General features: G+C 43.7%; 1 protein-coding gene across 1 annotated transcript in view; it reads left to right on the top strand.

Annotated features, from left to right (window-relative positions):
* Positions 1–16,932, top strand: part of ccdc87 (coiled-coil domain containing 87) — a 122,994-nt gene that overhangs the window by 86,792 nt on the left and 19,270 nt on the right. Inside the window, exons 14-16 of the mRNA XM_078554627.1 lie at positions 4,170–4,270; positions 5,136–5,295; positions 9,128–9,298. Of these exons, the coding sequence (XP_078410753.1) occupies positions 4,170–4,270; positions 5,136–5,295; positions 9,128–9,298 (432 nt within the window). The remainder of the gene's footprint in view (positions 1–4,169; positions 4,271–5,135; positions 5,296–9,127; positions 9,299–16,932) is intronic.

The following is a 16,932-nucleotide window of genomic DNA, read 5'->3' as shown; positions in this document are numbered from 1 at the left end:
CATCTCATGTGACACAATCACATGAGGGGACATGTTTCATTACATTTTTTCCCGTTTATTTATTTATTTCAAAAGCGCTTCAATCTCCTTGAGACAGCTCCGTGCCTCAAGGAAATTGAAGTGCTCTTTCATGCGCATTCGTGTAAAAGAGCGCTGGCTCCGACTCTCCCCACCTGCACAGGTAGCACTGAGCACTATCACTCGTGAATTACACTGGGTGAGCTTAATAGGCCTGCCTGCGTAAAATGGCGGTGCGTAGCCAATCACGGGTGGCTCAACCGCTCCTGCCGAGCCTGCCCGACGTGGGAAAAATACAGGCCATAGACTTAATCAGACACCAGGCAAAGCATTTTCACCTTACAAATTCAAAATGAGGTTCCTTTCACTTTGGTTCCTGTGGAGTCAGTTGGAGGCTTACAGCTGCTTTGATCTTACATTGCCTCTGTCCCGCACACACAAAACTGCTGAAGTTATACCTAGCACAGCTCATTGAATGTAAATTCTCATTGTATCACCAGCATCTTCGAACCCACCTCTTCTAACAATAAAACCCCTTTCATAGTACCAGTTTTATTAGCAATATAAACATATTGCTTGGTGGCTGCTCGCTAGGTGCCAGATTTCACTTGCCTTCTTGAATGCTCTGTTCAAAACATGCAAATACACTTTACCTCTCTTACACATCGAAGCACCGAGACCAGCTGCCTTTAATCCAATTAAGACACACCCACAGACTAAATCTCTATTTTGAAAGAAAAACATTTTCCATTAATATTATTTGCATTCATAGCTTAATGACAAAGGTATGATTCCATGAGTATGAGTATCCATGCCAAGGTCAATGCTAAGTTTGACGATGATTTTATAGTCATCATTAGACTCTTATTTCCAGATTTCTGTTGAATCCAAATTTCACAATCTGCCATGGTGGGATTCAAGCTCAGGCAGAGCATTACCCTGGGTCTCTGGATTACTAGTGAAGTGACAATACCACTACACCACCACCTCCCCAGATGCAGCCATACCTGTCCCCTACCAGTTAATCCTTGCTGTCTGTAGTTGCCCGCCATCTTGTTCAGGAGAGAGGGAAGCAAGGCCTAGGAGAGAGGGGTGCACAAGGTGCAAAACACTGGGACCTGTGCTCTAAGGGGGCTCAGGCTCCTGTCTTCAAATGGGCACAAAGAAGACAACATGTGTGTGCTTGATAACAAGGCACTGTTGCGCGGTGTGGCTGCCTAAGTCTGTGCAGGCACAAGGGACGCCTTTTCCATCTAGGGAGTGTGAGATATTTATTAACTCATGAAGCACTGGCTCAGATAAGGCAGTGAGAAGGGTTTGGGGAAGATGCTGTTAGCAAAGACTGCAGCAAAGCAGCTAAAATCTGTGGCCATCACAAAGACTGATCTTGGTAGGTAAGATTTACTGGCTCTTAACCAGGCCACTAGATAGAGCACTTGCTGTGTCGTAGAGTATTGCCACCTCGGGGAAAAGGGAGATTGACAGGGGAAATAAGGCCAACGATGATTATTTTGACAACTAGATTGGAGCTGCTAACAAATGTGGAATCTGTAGCAAATTGAGGTGGCCAGTCCAGATAATGTAGATAATTATCTGACTATGCTGGGGGCTGGGATCTGGGCATACTAGAAAATCTGTGAGCCCTAACTTCTTGTGTTGGCCATAGTTAAGTCCTCAAAAAATGAGTTCCAGTGATTTGAGCACAGGCTGGGCAATGGTCTGGAAATATCACCAACTATTGTGGGGGAGTGCAGAGCAGAGAGAGTTAGCAGTGCTGCACTGCAAGTAAAAGAATTTGTTTAAAATGTAAATTGACTTCTTTTATGGAAATGAGAGGTGAAGTAGAGTCTGCACGCAGTTTTCCATTCTTGGGGAGGGGTAGAAGTTGCATGGAAAAGTTAAAAGCAGAATCCTGTTTTGCTGCAGTATTAATTTATCTTTATGTATTGCTAAACCACTATGGTTCTTGCATCAGCTGATAGCCGTCAATAAGCATTAAGAATTGCTACAGACTTTAACTGAAACTACTTAGATATCTTGTTGGATGGTGTAAAAGGATGTAAAATGCCTGCTTTGCAAATCCATCCATTAAATTCTTACACACTAGACTGTTGTAAGTCCTGTTATAATGTATTGCAGTTTAATCTGCTTTAGAATCAATTTTATTACCTATTACTGGTAATGACCATTTATCATTGGCAGGATTATTTTGTGCTTAAGTTTGTGTTTATAATGAAAATGTTATCACTTCATATTCATAAGCAATCTTTGTGTAATTAAATTATTTAAAGGATCAATCTGAATAAATGCATTCAATAGATTAAAATACAGAAATGAACCATCGAAGAATGATTTTCTTTAAATGTAGGTGGAACTTGCAGTTTCAAATGATACTAGAAAATAATTTTTAATACCTTCAAAAAATTATTTTTAATTCTGGTGCACAAGTCTTCAGTACTACAGCTGAGATATTGTCAGGGCCCTTAGCCTTCACTTTGTCCAGTGCACTTGACCATTTCTTGATATCACATGAAGTGAATGGAATTGGCTGAAGACTGACATTTGTGATGGGGACTTCTGGAGGTGGCAAAGATGGATCCTCCACTTGACATTTCTGGCTGAAGATGGGTGCGCATTCTTCAGCCTTGTCTTTTGGAGTGATGTAGTCGATGTAGTTATGTAGGGAATTCTGACACTCAATTTGAATTTAGCAAGATTTACAAACAGAAAGGACTGGATGTTGGGGTGCTATGAGGCCCCTTAAAAGTTCTGAAATTGAGTTTTTGGCACATGCACGTGCTTCTGATGCAAAGTGTGCCAGATGCCATATTGGTGAGGGGTTTAATCGGGATGATAAGGAGTCCAGAAACAGGAGAAGCACCAGGGCCCATGATTTCTCTTCCTGGTCCTGGAGGGATGTGTGTCAGTGAGTCTGATGCAATGTGTTTCAGTAATGTGGCTGTCATGGTTGATTAGCTGACAGTATGTGTAAGATGTGAGTGTGAGGCTTGCACACCAAGTTGTGCAAAAGGCATATTAGTCGTGATTGATGGAGATTGTTGGTAGATGAGTGATGGGGATGTGGTGCATGAGCAAAGTTTGAGGCTGGTGGTGCAGTTGCTGGGATATGACATTTGAAGACACATTCACTGACCTTGACCACACGAGGTCATTGAACTTATTTCACATTGCATACAGGCCCTTGGGGCTAGACTGCTAGTACTTCATAGCCTCTGTCTGTGGGCCCCTTGGTCTCATGTGGATTAAAGAACTCTCTTCTTCTGTCCATCTTCTGCACCAATGTCACCAGTGTTGTGTTTGAGAACCTTGGAACCCGTTCTCTCACCTGTTGTGCCTTTGACATTCTTCTTGCACGACAGGCACTGTTTCCCAGCCACTTCCAGCACCTGCTGCAGTCAAAATGCATCTCCCCTTTAGGAAGTGCTTGCTGTCTTCAAGTATTGCAGGCTAGCTTGAACTTGTGCTAACCTCTCATGATTTTGAGTCCCCTGCACAGGGGTGCAGCCAGCATGCTGAAATCATGCAAATAAGCAGGTCCATGCGAAGTTTGCTTGCTGTCTGCATCAAAAGCAATGGACACGAGGTAATTGCATATCATGATCCCTGTGCCAGTTTTTGGGCATTATTGAATTTCGTGGGTGACATTTTCATTGTGCTGCACTTACTCAATACAGCACAGTATCTAATATATTCAAAAATAAACTTATTTGCCTTTTTAAAATTGTACAATTTGTGTCTCTTTTCATTGAAAAATAGTTTGTACAATACATCCAACGTTATTGGTACTCAATAGAGACTGACAGTGCTGTAACTTCTAAAAGTCTTTCTACTTTATGTCTAATAATGGTACTGAGACTTCCTAAAACATAATAAGGGCAGTGACTGGATATTTTATATTGTTTTGACTGTACTTTAGTTCCTATGGTAAAAATGGACTCTTGTTATTCTACAAATTTTGCTTCGTGGGGCTGTGACAACTCTCGGTCATTAGCTATTCTCTAATCCCTTCTGAACCATTTAATCACCTGTGAAAGGCAAAAACAGAATATAACAATACATTAGTATCTATGTTAATGGCTAGGATTTAGTAGAATTAATCAGAGCTTTCTTGCCTTCTTTTGTTTTTACAGGGCACTGACTACTTAGGAGTTGCCTTTCATTTATATGACAGTGAGGATGAAGGAGATGAGGCAAGAAAAATACTTATGGCTCAAGAAGCAGTGCTGAAACGGTAAACAGCTTCTGTTTAAAATTTTTTTCACAGATATAGAGCATTTTAAATTAGAATTAACAATCATAATTTAAAATACTGATCAAATTGGGCTAGATTGTGCCATTAGCTGCAAAAGAATGGCATTTGGCACTGACCTCGAAGAAAGGAAATCATAAAGATCCAGCATGGACTTTCCCTTTCCTGACATCAGTTTTAATCTGGCATTTAACTTATGGGATCAGCTGGTGTGCAGCAGCAGTAATGTCAGCAAGCAGGGTAAGAAACCAATCACATTGAAGTGTTCTCACAGATAGCAAACCAGCAAGTTAAAAGCATTTTATCGTTCACTTTCAATTTAAATTTTCAGATAGCAAAATGAATTATTATAATTGGATTTAATTGGAAACTGAAATATCAGTATAAGCAAATTTTATTTTTACCATAATGGTGAAATTTGACATTTCACAGCTATAAACTGTTTGGTGTTTAGCAGCAATTCTGAAGTTAGTACACTGTTGAAAACCCAGGTACAACTCTTTAAATAGGGTGTAACTTTTTAAAGGGTTTTTACAACAGGATTAATAGCACAAAACTGGAAGTTTTCATGAATTCATTGATTGCTTTGGGTTTGCTTTCTGGGAGATGCTCAACAGCACACCCCCTGGAGGAGGGTAGAATGACTGACAGCAACTATGAATTTTAGTGTTATTCTGTGCATGTGCAAAGAACTGAAGTTTTTGTCATTTTCAGTGGTGTAAATGATGGTGAATACTGATAGCTTTGGCATCAATACCACTGCAAAATTTGGGTCACTATGAGCTTTGTTTACAATCACTACAGCAGGAGGAAGGACCTAATTTATCTATTTCCTTTCCAAAAACAGGAAAGATGAAATGGAAATTGCGGAAATGCGCCTTGTAAAAGAGGAATTTACCGCTGGAACATGGAATATTAACACTGTAATGATTGGAGGCCTGGGAAAAGAACCTCCATCAGAAGGTAGCATTTCAGTCCCAGCAAACCTTTTTGTCTTAAAAAAGAAAGTTTGTAGCCTATCCTTGAATGAAAGAAAGTTTCCTAGAATAACTTCATCAGAGACATGGCCCAGAAATTTGATCGTGCTTGTGAAAAAGTGCTGCTCCCAATCCCAGGAATCATGTGAACAGTGGGCTGAGATGTCATTAAAATAAGGCAGGGGATTAGCTGCTCACTGGCTGGAGGAAGTGAAAGTGTACTTGGTCTGTTGCAGAGGATTCAGATGCTGACTTCAAAGACTCAAGCTATTGGAGGAAGACTGATGGGCATTAACCAGACAATGATAGTACACTGGGGAATCTACATCAAGGCTTAGAGAGTGGAAGTGTTTCGTTATAACGAGTGTTGGGACTTCATGGACTGTCCACCATGGACCATATGATAATATTTGTGTTGGTGTTTGCCTTTATAGTTAAGTAAGGACATAGCCCATGAATGGGAACAGAAGGAAGGGATTGAGAGATAAATAGTGATTAATGTAGGATGTTGGCACATTGGGGAGGGATAGGTTTATTTAGATAAAACGCTTTTCGACATATTTGTCTCTGCGAGCTCTGGCTGGGAGAGGCACTAGAGGTTGAGGTCATACATGATCATCCTCTTCTCCATACTGCTCCTTCTCCTCCTACTCCTGGCCTTCCCCCTGCCACATTAGTTGCTGCCCAGCTGCTTGTAAAGGTTTGCCCCTCATGATGGCAAAGTTGTGCAACATGCATCCTCAAATTTAGATACCCGCTCAGGGTTGTACTGCAAAGTGGATGTGTTTCTGGTAGCAGCATGGGCCTTATTTAAGTATTTAGTAGCATATTTCTGGCATGCACCCTGGATGCTTATGGAGGAACCAAATCCATTATGGTGGACGGCACAGTTTTGGAGCAGGAGAGGAGTGTCCATGCTGCCCACCATATTCGATGCTTAGCCTATTGCAGCCACACGCCAATGACTTTCTAGGCCATAATGTTTTCAGATTTCCGTAATCATTTTGCTTTGCATGCATTCCGGGTTTCTCACAGAATAAACTGTGCTGTGAGTGCTTGATTGCTATGATGTTTGTGCTATTAACATCCTGATAAGTCCTGATAAGGTGAAAACATATGAGTAACGATGGTTGAAGAACTGTGTGTGTATCTGAAAGCAGGTGGTCGGGAGGGTGAATTTGTTGAACAAAAGAAAATCACAGATGAGTTAAAAACTGATGTGTAACTAATTTTTGCGGTTACAACTTGAGGGCTGTATATTTTGAAACACAAGATACTCACTCTATAATGCCAAACCAAACCTATTGGCATCAGTAAAGCTTGATCTTTGGTTGAACTCCAGATGCCATAGGAATGATATCCAATGTGAAATTGGGGAAATCAGGTTTCTGGAATCCAACGTCGCTGGGCACTTTATTTCAAGTAAATGCTGTTCTCCAGTGTATTATTCTATTCTTGTACTTTTGTGTTTAAGTTGTTCTATATATTAGAATTCCAACTGTTAATATGGTAAATGTTATTACTGGGGAATATAAATTATGTGTTGATGTAGTGCAAATTCTGTTATTTCTGTTTGCAGTCTCCTATCATATATCCTTAATAGTGCTGTCATGAATTTTTATTGCTAAACCTAAATGTAGAATACTTTTATTTTAATCTTGTTTTTATTGATTTGTTTTGCTTTGCTTTTACAGTTGCCAAGGTAAGATTGTCCATGCAGGTGAAAAGGTAATGACTTTTGTGTCATATCATTTTATGTCCTGTTGTAATGCAGATGGTCACCTGCCAGTAGGACTAAGTGCTTTGAAATAACATATAGGGGAAGATAATAGCACAGATATTGCATACATCCTTTAGGTAAACCTATATGTTGATACATGTGTCATTTTCATGGCAAGCACAAAATATTAAGCAACTTTCTCACTTCAGGAACAGCTTGACAATGTAGCAACGTGTAAGGATTTGAATTATTCTAAATGTGGCCATGATCTTTCTGGGACTTAGTACTAAAGTCTTCGTGGATTATTGTAGTTGAAGATATCATTGCTGTCCTATTGCTGTTGAGGCTATACATTTGCATTTTTTCAATTCTTCAATAATTGATCCACTTGTATCATCTAATTTATCATCAAGATGTTTTTAATAATATTTTTGAGCTCTCATTATGTGTGCTGACACATTGCTGTACCTAAGGGCTTCAAACGAAATTGTTAAAAAATCCACATGAATAGGACAGAATAGAATAGAATTTGGGAAAGCCTCATGGGACATGCATCTCCTTTCCCTATAAAGGTGCACTCTGCTTATCCAAGCTTAGAAAATATAGATACAGGTTATTAAAAATCAAGACTTAGAGATGTGAGTTGAAATGCAGTTGTTCACTTGCTGTAATTGTATACTCTCAATTATATAGGCAATTGTTCAAAGTTATTGTTTGCATCCAGAGACAATTGTCAGTGACACTTAGTACTTATATTGTTTTTGCTGATTAAATTTGATCATCATTGCCTTTGATTTTATTAGCACTTAACTTTAGTAGCTCTTACTGTTCATTTTTTAAAATGATCAGGAAAGCTGGAAAAAGTTTTAGTTATATTTTATAATGGAGGAGGTTACTGAAGAAATAGGCCAGCTTGGGACCATGTCCTGCATTGCTGCATGCTGGAAGTGCTAGTTCTCAGAGAATTACAAATAAATAACAGCAAAGAAAGAGGCCCATGCTGGTGTTTATTTTCCATGTGAGCAGTAGTCATAATCTAATTTCCCCAAATTCCATTATTCACTTCTAGAAGAATAGAATCATACAGTACTGAAGAAAGCCACTTGACCTATCTTGCCTTTGCTGTCTCTTTAAAGGAGCTATGCAATTAGTCACACACTCCTGTCATCTTTGGTTCTTTTGCCAATCAACTTAAACCTGTATCTTCTGGTTACTGACACTTCTGTCGCTGGAAAGTTTCTCCTTATTTACTCTTTCAAAACCTTTCACAATCTTGAACATATCTATCAAATCTTCTCTCAACCTTCTCTGCTCTAAGGAGAACAACCCCAACTTCTCCAGTCTCTCCACATAACTGGAGTCCCTCATCCCTGGTACTATTCCAGTAAATTTATTCTGCACCGTCTCCAAAGACTTGACCTTTTTCCCAACATGTGGTGCCCATAATTGAACACGGTACTCTATCTGAGGCTCAACCAGTGTTTTATAAAGGTTTGCCATAACTCCCTTGCTATTGTACTGCTTTCCTGTACTTTGAGAAACTGTCCTACTCTTTGTTTTCTGCTAACTAGTTTTTCATTCAGTTGACCATCCTTTTCCTAATTCCATACTTAATCTTCTTCAATAGTGTTCTGTGTAAAAACCCATGTACATTCTATCCATTGCATTTTTTTCTATCTATCACGTCTGTTAAAGAACTCTTATCCAGTTTGTCAAATATGATTTTCCTTTCCGAAATCTTTTTTGACTGATTCTAATTGTGTTTCATCATCTAGATATTTAATAACTTCATCTTGAACCCTCGCTTTCTGAATTCATGATCCCAGCCACATTGTCGCCAGTAATTCCTCACTGGAGGGATGAAATATCAGAAGATCTTGTCCTGTCCCGTTTCCCGCATCCCACCCACCCGCTAAAACAAAGACTGCTGTTTCCTAATGGCAAGCCTAGAACATTATTGTTGATGCCCTAAGAGCAAACCATTGCGACAAATAGGGTAAAATAGGGTAAAATGGGTAAAGCTAAGCTTTTTAGTAGAGTAACATGGCCTTTTTATAAAAATGGCTGAAGTGTGTATAAAAAATGTACAACCTCTACCAGCTTTTGTTTATTCTTCCAACTCTCCCTTCCTTCCAATAATAGGAATATATAGAGATTCAGAAGCAGCTTGGGAAAGTACCTAACATTGAAGATCTAAACGATATCCAGAACAGACTGCAACGTATTTGGACCGTTCTGCGCATCCCTGACTCGGAGCGTCTTGATATGGCCATTAAATACAGCTCACATAAACATAAAGCTCTTGTTTCAAAGGTATATGGATAGGACAGTGCTGGATTGGTTTAGAATCTTTTGTCATAACTACAGTGGCATATATGTTCTTTTTGAAGGAAATTTGCATGTATCTAACTTTTGGCGTTTATATGGTGAAGCATTGCTGCGCACAAATTTCCTCAATCGTTTGCACCGCTTCTAAGGTATGTCCACTGAAACCTTCTGTTTCTCAGTTCAAAGCTACGTACTCACTGCAAAAGACCAACACACACATGTTTCCTGGATTTATGAATAATGTACTGGTGTAGATTTTCACCCCAATCTTTTGCTGCTGTATCGGATGAAGTCATCTGATTGCAACTGAGATTTCTGGAGTTTGATAGCAGATTTTTGCATGTTTTTTTAGAAATATTTTTTACTGAGACCTGTTCTGTACTTAACCAGAGTATAGTCAGTCTTGGTGCACCCAAAACTGTTTGGACCTCGCAGCCTTTGTGACATGTTATTATACAATGCCTTTAATGTAATAAAACATCTCAAGGCATGTCATAGAAGCATTGTAAAATAAAATATGGCACCAAGCCACATAAGGAGATATTAGGTCAGATGACCTAAAGCTTGGTTAAAGGGGGAGGTTTTAAGTAGTGTCTAAAAGGAAGAAAGCAAGATAGAACCATAGGCTAGCATCTTCCAGTCGGCGAGCGGGGGCGGGCCCGCTCGCTGACCCGGGCCTCGAAAAAAGCATGAAACCTCGTCCAGGGGCAGGATGAGGTTTCATGAGGATAATTAAATTTTTATCAAATGCTTAAATAAAAGTATTGGACATGTCCCAACTCATGTGACAGTGTCACAAGAGGGGACATGGCAGGGAATTTTTTTTTTTATCTTTATTTCAACTTTTGAATCGGAGCCAATCTCCCTGAGGCACTCTGCCTCAGGGAAATCTGTGTGCTCTTTCACGCACTTCCGGCTGAGTGAATCCCTCCACCCCCACCACTGTCCGCAAAGGGAGCGCATAGCGCTTCCTGGCGGACGTCACGCTAAAATGGTGGCGCGGCCCCAACGGGGGATGATGATCGGAGGCCCGCCTCTCCCCACGCCTGCTCCCGATGGGGGGAAAATGTTGCCCATAGAAAAGTTACAGTGCAAGAAGAGGCCATTCAGCCCATCATGTCTGTGCCAGCCAAAAAGAGAAAAAAGAAGCTAGCTGCTCAATTTAATCCCACTTTTCAGCACCTGGCCCATAGCCTTGCAGGTTACAGCACTTCAGATGCAGATCGAGGTACCTTTTAAATGAGTTGAGTGTTTCAGCCTCAACCCCAACTTAGCCAGTGAATTCCAGATGCCCACCACCCTCCGGGTGAAAAAGACTTTCCTCATGTCCCCTCTAATCCTTCTATCAATCATCTTACATCTATGCCCCCTGCTAATTGACCCCTCAGCTAGGGGAAACAAGTCTTTTCTGTCTACCCCATCTGGGCCCCTCATAATTTTGTACACCTCAATTAGGTCACCCTTTAGCCTCCTCTGTTCTAAGGAAAACAACCCTAGCCTATCCTATCTCCCCTCATAGCTGCTATTTTCAAGCCCTGGCTACATTCTTGTAAATCTCCTCTGTACTCTCCCCAGAGCAATTCTGTCCTTCCTGTAATAGAGATAATGAGGTGGAGAGTTATAGTAAGGGAATTCCATAGCTTAGAGCCTGGGCGACCGAAGGTGCAGCTGCCAATGGTGAAACAATTAAAATCAGGGATGCTCAAGAAGCCAGAATTATATGACTGCAGATATCTCAGAGGGTTGTGGTGCTGGAATGGATTACAGAGATAGAGAAGGACGAGATCAAGGAGAAATTCAAAAACAAGGATGAGAATTTTAAAATTAAGATGTTGCCAATGTAGGTCAGTGAGCACAGGATGAATGGGACTTGCTGCTAGTTAAGACTCAAGCAGCAGAGTTTTGGATGATCTCAGGATAGCAGAAAATAGAATGTAGGAGACAGGGCAGGAGTGCTTTCAAATGGTCAAGTCTAGAGGTAGCAATGGCAGGAATGAGGGTTTCAGCAGCAGATAAGCTGAGACAGGAATAAGTCGAGTAATGTTACAGAAGTGGAAATAGGAGATCTTAATGATGGCGCGAATATGTGGTCGGATTCTTATATCAGGGTCAAATATGGCACCAAGGTTGCAAACAGACTAGTTTAGACTCATACTGTTGCCAGGCAGAGGGATGGAGTTGATAGCTAGGGAACAGAGTTTGTAGCGGGAACCGAAAATGATGGCTTCAGACTTCCCAATAATTAATTGGAGGAAATTTCTGCTGATTCAGTACGGGATGCTGGATAAGCAATCTGATAATTTAACAACAGAGGAGGAGTTGAGAAAAGTGGTGGTGAGGTAGAGCTAGGTTTCATCAGCATACGTGTGAAAACTAATGCTGTGCTTTCAGATGATCTTGCCAAGGGGCAACATATAGATGAGAAGTAGGAGGGGGGTGAACACCAGAGGTACTGATGTGGGAGCAGGAAGATAAACCTTCGCAAGTGAAACTCTGGATATAATTAGATAGATAAGAATGGAACCTGGTGAGGACAGTCCTTCCCAGCTGGATGACAGTGACAAGATTTTTGGAGGAGAATGATGTAGTCAACTGTATCAAAGGCTGTTGACAGATCAAAAAGGGATGAGGAGGGAGAGTTTACTTTTGTCAGAGTCATTGTTATTTGTGACCTCGGTAAGAGCAGTTTTGGTATTGTGGCAGGGTCAGAAACCTGACAGGGGAATTCTTTTTTACTTATTCATTCTTGGGATGTGGGCATCACTGGCTAGGCCAGCATTTATTGCCCATCCCATTGCCTTTGAGGGCAGTTAAGAATCAACCACATTGGTGTGGGTCTGGAGTTACATGTAGGCCAGACCAGCAGATTTCCTTCTCTAAAGGACATTAGTGAACCAGATGGGTTTTTACAACAATGGTTTCATGGTCATCACTAGACTTTTAATTCCAGATTTTTATTGAATTCAAATTCTACCATCTGCCATGGTGGGATTCAAACCCGGGTCCCCAGAACGTTGCCCTGGGTCTCTGGATTACCAATCTGGGCCTCCCCCTTCAGACATATGCCATCATTATGCGGTTCCCCCCAGCTGCGGGGATCATCGTGGGCAGGACAGAAAAATTTGGAGAATGGCCAAAAGTCAATTGACCATATTTTGGCTGTTCTCTAAATTTTCCTGCCTTGCCCGTGATGATGCCTGCTGCTGGTGGGACTGGAAATTCCTGAGTTTCAGGGAAGATGGGCACAGATTTGGGAGTCGACAACACGTTCAAGGACTTTGGCGACGAGCGGAAGATTGGAGATGGGGTGGTAGTTGGAAGGACAATGGGGCCAAGGGTTGGTATTTTTGAGGAGAGCATTGATGACGACCTATTTAAAGAAGAGGGGCTAGATACAGATGCTACAAAAATGCCAGCTGTTGTTTATGTTACCTGAAATGCCATATGATCACTCCGAAATATAGGTTTGTGCTAATGAAATAATTATACAGTGCTGATGACCTTATCTATCCATTATATATTAAGTTTGGTGCATGGCACGTACATCGTATTGAAAACATGAATGTCCTCCAGTGCAGAATCACATTGTAGAAGTGACTGCATCCATCTGTAATACCTGTAGATGGCACTGTGGTATCTTCACCATTAAATGTGTCACAACTTTCCTGTCACGCAACACTGGTGAAATGCAATAACTGCTGTTTTATACTGACCGTGGGGTTTATGGAAAATGTTTGTGAGGGCTGGTATCCTAGTATCCTCCATCCCCTGCCAAACCACACACCCACGTCAAAATGGGTGTGGATAGGGGAGACTAGTGTCTCAGAATTCTCAAACTCTCACTTATGACTCCAAGGAGCTGATTGTGCACCTCAACGGTTAAACCCCAGGATCTCGACTCAGCTGTCATGCAAAACTAAGTGAGGGGGCCCATAAGCTTCAGTTCATGTGTTATGGGAGCCTCACCCCTTCTAATGTGCACAAAATCTGGGAATGGGGGAAGAGGCAAAAGATCCTAACAAGTTCGTAGGACAATGACTCAGGAGGCAGAGACCAACAAGGTATGTGACGCACCCAAGGAACCAGTCATGATGCTCGGTGAGGCAATGTGGCCAGTCACCTGTGTAAAGTCTGGGACCTCACATAGTATAAGCCCCATAGTTAGTCAAGGAAAATTATGGTCGATGAATAAGAGATACAGAAGAGGTTGGGCCCCCTCTAACTGATTCTGTTGTAAATAGTGACAGGGAAGGAAAATCCCTTGCCCAATGAAGTAACAATTTTGTAAGAAAATGATCTGATGTTGGCAAGCATCTTCTATAAACAACCAAAAAGAAGACTGTAGGCTTGGTGAAGCCCAGGCAATGTGTATAGAAATCAAATAGATTATGTGATGGTGAAGCAGTATTTTAGAAACCATATAAAGAATGTTCATATGTATCCTGGCATGGATATAAATTCAGATCGTTGTCTCCTTGTAGCAAAAATTAAAACTGAAAATACCAAACAAGAAAAAGATGTGCAACCATTTAGACCTTGAAATGTTGAAGGATGAGAACTGAGAGAGGCATTCACTCTTAAGGCGGAATTTTCTGCGAAACACACCGTTTCCATGGTGGGCAGGATCTCATTCGCCTGCTGTCCATCACCCCGCTGCTGCATCATGCCAGCCGCCATTTTAAAAGGCAACCACCAGCAAAGCGTACATTGCCACCAGCTCACCACTGCTGCCTGGGAGACATGGCCAGCAAAGGCAAAAAGATTGCAGCCCCCCGCTTCAACGACGGGTCCCTTGAGTGACTGCTGGATGCCGTGGAGGCTCACCGGGATGTGCTCTATCCCTGCTCTGGCCGCAGGATAGGGAGCAATATCATCAACTCGGCTTGGGAGGCGGTGGCAGTGGTGGTCAGCGCGGACCCCCTTGCAGAGGAGGATTGCCACCCGGTGTCGCAAAAGGAAGAATGCCGCCAGGGTAAGTCACGCTTCTCATCACTCCCAACTCACACTCACAAACCCATTACACATCCACAGGGCCGTCATTCACTGCCAGTGCAAGGGACATCACCGTTCACTCTTTCACACACCACCATTGTCCTCATCCCATCCATGGGACCACTCACCACCACATAGGCCAGGCATACTTATCATCTGGCCCGGCAGGAGTCCTGATACACTCTCCCCGTCTCTATCCGTTTAGGACAAACTGGCTCACAACAGGAGGGAAAGGTCGCAGACAGGTGGAGGGATGCCAGAAATCAAAGTTCTGACAGAATTTGAAAACACAGCCATCCAGCTGGCTGGCGATGACCGGGTCCTGTGTTGACGGTGAGGTCGGAGGTGCTCTACCAAGTGAGGATCCAGCAGTGCAACATTCATCAGACAACCATGCTATGAGTGATGTGTCCTCTTTCACAGGCCACTGCCAAGCATTAATTATCTCCACTTGCTTTCGCAGGCACATCTGCCAAACAGCCGACAGAGTCCATGACCCAGGGCCTCCAACCAAGCCCCGAAGAAACCTCTGAAGAGGAATCTGAAGGCACCCTCCCTGAAGTCCCGTGACAGCACCCACCCTTACTCTCCATCAGCGCAGAGACACACACCTCAATGAGATTAGCTTTAGAGTAGCCTCGGGATCACAACCTGGTGTGCACCTCACACTTTCTGATCCACAGCAGGTGAAGGCAGGGACTTCCCAGGACCCTGGCACTCAGAGGACTATTGGAGGCCAAAACGTTGCTGAGTCCAAGTCAGATGACGAGCCTCTGGACTCGGTCATGTCACAGTTCCTGGACCTGCAAAGGCAAGCTCGGGAACATCAGGAAGGGATGTCCGCTGAACTCCTCAGATTGCACGGCCCAATGGAGGAGTCCATCCGCCTTCAAGCTGAGGTGATAGCGCCGGCATTGCAACACACTGAGGCCAACACTGGCAAGATGGCGGCAGCTATGGAGACCTTGGTCCAGGATGTCACTCCTGCATGGGCTTAACTCCATCGCTGAAGCCATAGTTGGCCTCCAACAGTGTGTACGTGAGAGGTGTTGGGCAGCTCGATCTCACTCCAGCTACGCCTTCCGCTCATGGAGTCGGCCAGGGGCCCTATGGAGGAGGATCAGCAGGTACACGCTCTGGGGCCATCCACCCAGGTGACTCTGGGAGTGACTGGCCCATCTGACTCCCCTCTTCCTGTGACCTCCGCAGATCCAGCTTCACAGGCTGAGGAGAGTGCCACTGCCACACAGCAGGACCCTGAAAGCAGGCCGGGGCCCTCCAAATCTCGGCCCTCCAGAGGACACCCACCAAAGTCACAGGCAGGGCTTTGCAATCAGCAAGCTGCCTCCACCTTGGCTGTGGATGTCCAGGGAGCACCAAGACATAGCGGCATGGTTAGGAAATTTAGGTAAAAGTAGTTGCACAGCCTGGCTACGGGTGTTGATCACTTGTACATACTGTTCACTGTTGTCAATAAACTCCTAAGAATGTCACCCTGCCTGTGGCTCCTTGTTCTGATGAGCAGTGTTCTTGTCACTCGGATGTGAAACCTTTCTGCACAAGATAAAAGGCAGGTCTCTCAGTCCGGGGCCTCTTCCCTATGCTCTGTGCGGCCTTCAAACCACAGTGATGGTCCAGCCTCACGCTCCCTGGAAACATTACTGATGCCTGCACCTTGGCAGTGCTGGCTATTGCTGCCAGAATGTAGTGGGCAGGCACCACAGAGTTCTGTCATTCTCTCTGTGTGCTCTCAGCACCTTTAAAGTGGAGTTGTCCCTTGTCACATCAGCATCTGCGACCAGTGATGCTGTGTACCAGCTCCTGAAGGGCTGAGGTACTGAAGGCGGACACAGCATCAGATGTGTCTATAGTTTCATGGCTGCATCTCTGAGCTGGCCCTGATCATGGAGCGCAAGCGAGCAGCCCTCGGCCAGACAAGAGTCAGACATTCTCAGAGGCTATGTGAAGATCCATGGAGTGTCCTCACTGCATGTTGTCATCATCCTCCAGTGATTGAACGACTATTAGGGCCTCCACTACATCTCCATGACAGGAGCATTCTCACAGAGGGTATTGGTCCTGCGATAAGCCAGACTGGAGTCAAACATTCACAACTGCGGTGTGAGGATCTGTGGGGACACTTCACTGCATGTCGTCATCATCCTCCACAAATCTGGCAGCTATGAGGGCTTCCCGAGTGCTCCTGCCTCGTCTAGCCAGTGCGAGATCCTCCTTCCCTTTGTCATCATCACCGAGGACCTCCTCACCCTCATCCCCATCAGCATCCTCCTCATCGGAGGAGACATGCAGCTCCTGCATCTCCTCCTCAGCCAGCTCCTCACCCTGTTGCAGTGCCAGGTTGTAAAGGGCGCAGCAGACGACGATGATGCGTGACACCCTCTGTGGACTGCATTGCAGGACTCCACCAGACTGGTCCAGGCACTGGAACCTCACCTCCATCATCCCGGTGGTCTGCTCCACCAAGTTGAGAGTTGCAACATGAGCCTCGTTATACCTTCACTCTGCTGCAGTCTGAGGCCGCCGCATGGGTGTCATCAGCCACTGCCTCTGCGGGTAGCCCTTGTCCCCAAGGAGCCAACCCTGCAGCCTCTGTGGAACCTGGAAGA

The sequence above is a fragment of the Cetorhinus maximus genome, chromosome 12 (genome assembly GCF_964194155.1).
Source record: "Cetorhinus maximus chromosome 12, sCetMax3.hap1.1, whole genome shotgun sequence".
Lineage (NCBI taxonomy): Eukaryota > Metazoa > Chordata > Chondrichthyes > Lamniformes > Cetorhinidae > Cetorhinus > Cetorhinus maximus.
This window is presented reverse-complemented; position numbering and strand designations above follow the sequence as displayed.